General features: G+C 38.6%; 1 protein-coding gene across 3 annotated transcripts in view; it reads left to right on the forward strand.

Moving 5' to 3' along the window:
- PIP5K1B (phosphatidylinositol-4-phosphate 5-kinase type 1 beta) overlaps nucleotides 1-2,351 on the forward strand; it is a 210,870-nt gene that overhangs the window by 76,795 nt on the left and 131,724 nt on the right. For all 3 annotated transcript variants that reach the window (XM_017873042.1, XM_017873045.1, XM_017873044.1), the window contains exon 5: nucleotides 971-1,123. In XM_017873042.1, the coding sequence (XP_017728531.1) occupies nucleotides 971-1,123 (153 nt within the window). The remainder of the gene's footprint in view (nucleotides 1-970; nucleotides 1,124-2,351) is intronic.

Below are 2,351 nucleotides of genomic sequence, written 5' to 3' on the forward strand. Positions count from 1 at the left end.
TTTTTTTGAGTGGAGTCTCGCTCTGTCGCCCAGGCTGGAGTGCAATGGTGCAGTTTCAGCTCACTGCAACCTCCACCTCCCAGGTTCAAGCGATTCTCCTGCCTCAGCCTCCCAAGTTGCCAGGACTACAAGCGCATGCCACCACTCCAGGCTAATTTTTTGTATTTTTTTGTAGAGACAGGGTTTCACCGTGTTAGCTAGGATGGTCTTGATCTCCTGACCTCATCATCCACCTGCCTCAGCCTCCCAAAGTGCTGGGATTACAGGCATGAGCCACCACGCCCGGCCCCAGCCTTTCTTCTACTCACCAACTTTGTATCCCGGCCCAGAGCTGCATCTCTCTAATTACCACAAAGGCACCATATGGGCTAACCACAGCCTTGAGATTAACTTGATTGTGAATTTCTTGCATATAAATTGTTTGTGGTATAACCAAAATAGAAATGTCTATTCAAGTGTTAGATGAACAGGTCTTGAGCCCTAGTGAAAGATCTGGGCTGGAGATACAGATGTTGAAGTCATCTCCTTGTTGAAACCGTGAGTAGATGATATCTTCTGGGAAAATCATGAAAAGAGAATAGGGTTGGTGTTCAAGTGATAAAACACAATGCGGATCACATCTTCACTTGTTATTTTATGGACATTTGCTGGAAACAAAGCACCTTAGTCAACACGACTGTTTGAATTATCTCATTGGACAGATAGGATGATTCATGATGCTATTGCCTGACTCTGGGGGTAAGGAGTGTATGTCTGTTTTTCATCATAGAATTATTAAGATAAACAGACCAATTAAATCTGTAGAAATCTCACAGAGAGCCTTCTTGGTATATGTGGAACCTCTTTTAAAGCCCATAGAGAGAGCTTCTTGTTTCAACATAGCCAAGATGTGCAGTGCTATGATTGTCCTCCTTGGAGGCATCACGTACATCAAGTGTATGTTTTAATGTTTATTCATTTACTCTTTTAGTATTCCATCTGCAGTGAACCTCTAATAGAACTGTCTAACCCTGGAGCCAGTGGATCCTTGTTTTTTGTGACCAGTGATGATGAATTTATCATCAAAACAGTTCAGCACAAAGAAGCTGAGTTTCTTCAGAAGCTCCTGCCGGGCTATTATATGGTAAGGAACTGCACATCATGAAAGCTTCTACTTGAAGTTTAATTACTTTCCTCAACAGTTTTTTTCTATTGTTTTTTCAATGACTCAGGCATGTTTCTTTCTCTTTGGTAAGCTTTATTCTGCATTTAAATTATGCTATGACATTCATTGAATAGATGTTTTAAAGTAAACTTGAACTGAATGGCAGAGCATAGTTGTTGAATCCCACAATCCTGAGTTCAAATCCCAACCCAGCCAATAATTACTTGTGTGACCCTGAGTAAGCAGCATAACTGGTGAGCCTTAGCTCCCTCAGTCTTTAAAAGCTGGGAAAGACGTATCTTACATAGTTGTTGTGATAAAGCAAGGATACAGGATATAGAATAAAGGAAAGATAAAGGAAGCAATGCGTTGCAAACCTCTTTGCAACCAGTACGCAGTAATCGTATAAATGGTTAACTTTCATTGTTTGCTTATTACATGTTAAGCAAGGCCTTAAGTGCTTTGCATTCATTAACTCATTTGATCCTCACAGCAACCTTGGATACTACAATGATCACCATTTTATAGAAGAGGTAATTGAGGCAAAGATAAATTAAGTAACTTGCCATGGGTGATACAGCTGGAGAGCTGCAGAACTGGGGCTACACAAGCGGAAAGGGCTCCAGAGAATGCATTTTTCACCCCTACACTAATACACCAGCACATATTCTATGTTAGCTCTTCCCAGCTACTAGACTTCTGAATTTAGAATTTCATAGGTAAATATGATAATGTGAAAAATCACCTTTCATGTAATCTTTTAGAGACAAAGGAACAGTAACCTAGCCTGGATGGATTTACTACACATTTACTCCAAAATTTTCAAAACTAACCCTACTTTTCCTAAATCATCCAGTCATTTTCATACCTCCAGTTTCATTGTACTTTCATAACAGTTATTAATTTTCTATGATTGGAAGGGCTACATGAAGCTGTCTGGATTTCAGAAGCTCAAGTTTTGCCAGTCACTTGCTATGAGTGGTGATAAATGTCATCTTTATTTTTAAAAATTCATTCATGAGATGCCATGTAATCATTTTATGTAAAAATATAATTTTATTCCAAAATCTGCTAGACACAGCATTAAATACTTAAATTCATCTCATATAGAAGTATAGAAATCAAAATCTCAATAAAATCTTAGTGGCCTGCAGGCAGATTTTAAAAGATTTCAATGCTGAACAAGTATTTTTTTTTTTTTTTTAGA

Source organism: Rhinopithecus bieti, unplaced genomic scaffold, assembly GCF_001698545.2.
Source record: "Rhinopithecus bieti isolate Rb0 unplaced genomic scaffold, ASM169854v2 scaffold_7648, whole genome shotgun sequence".
Classification (NCBI taxonomy): domain Eukaryota; kingdom Metazoa; phylum Chordata; class Mammalia; order Primates; family Cercopithecidae; genus Rhinopithecus; species Rhinopithecus bieti.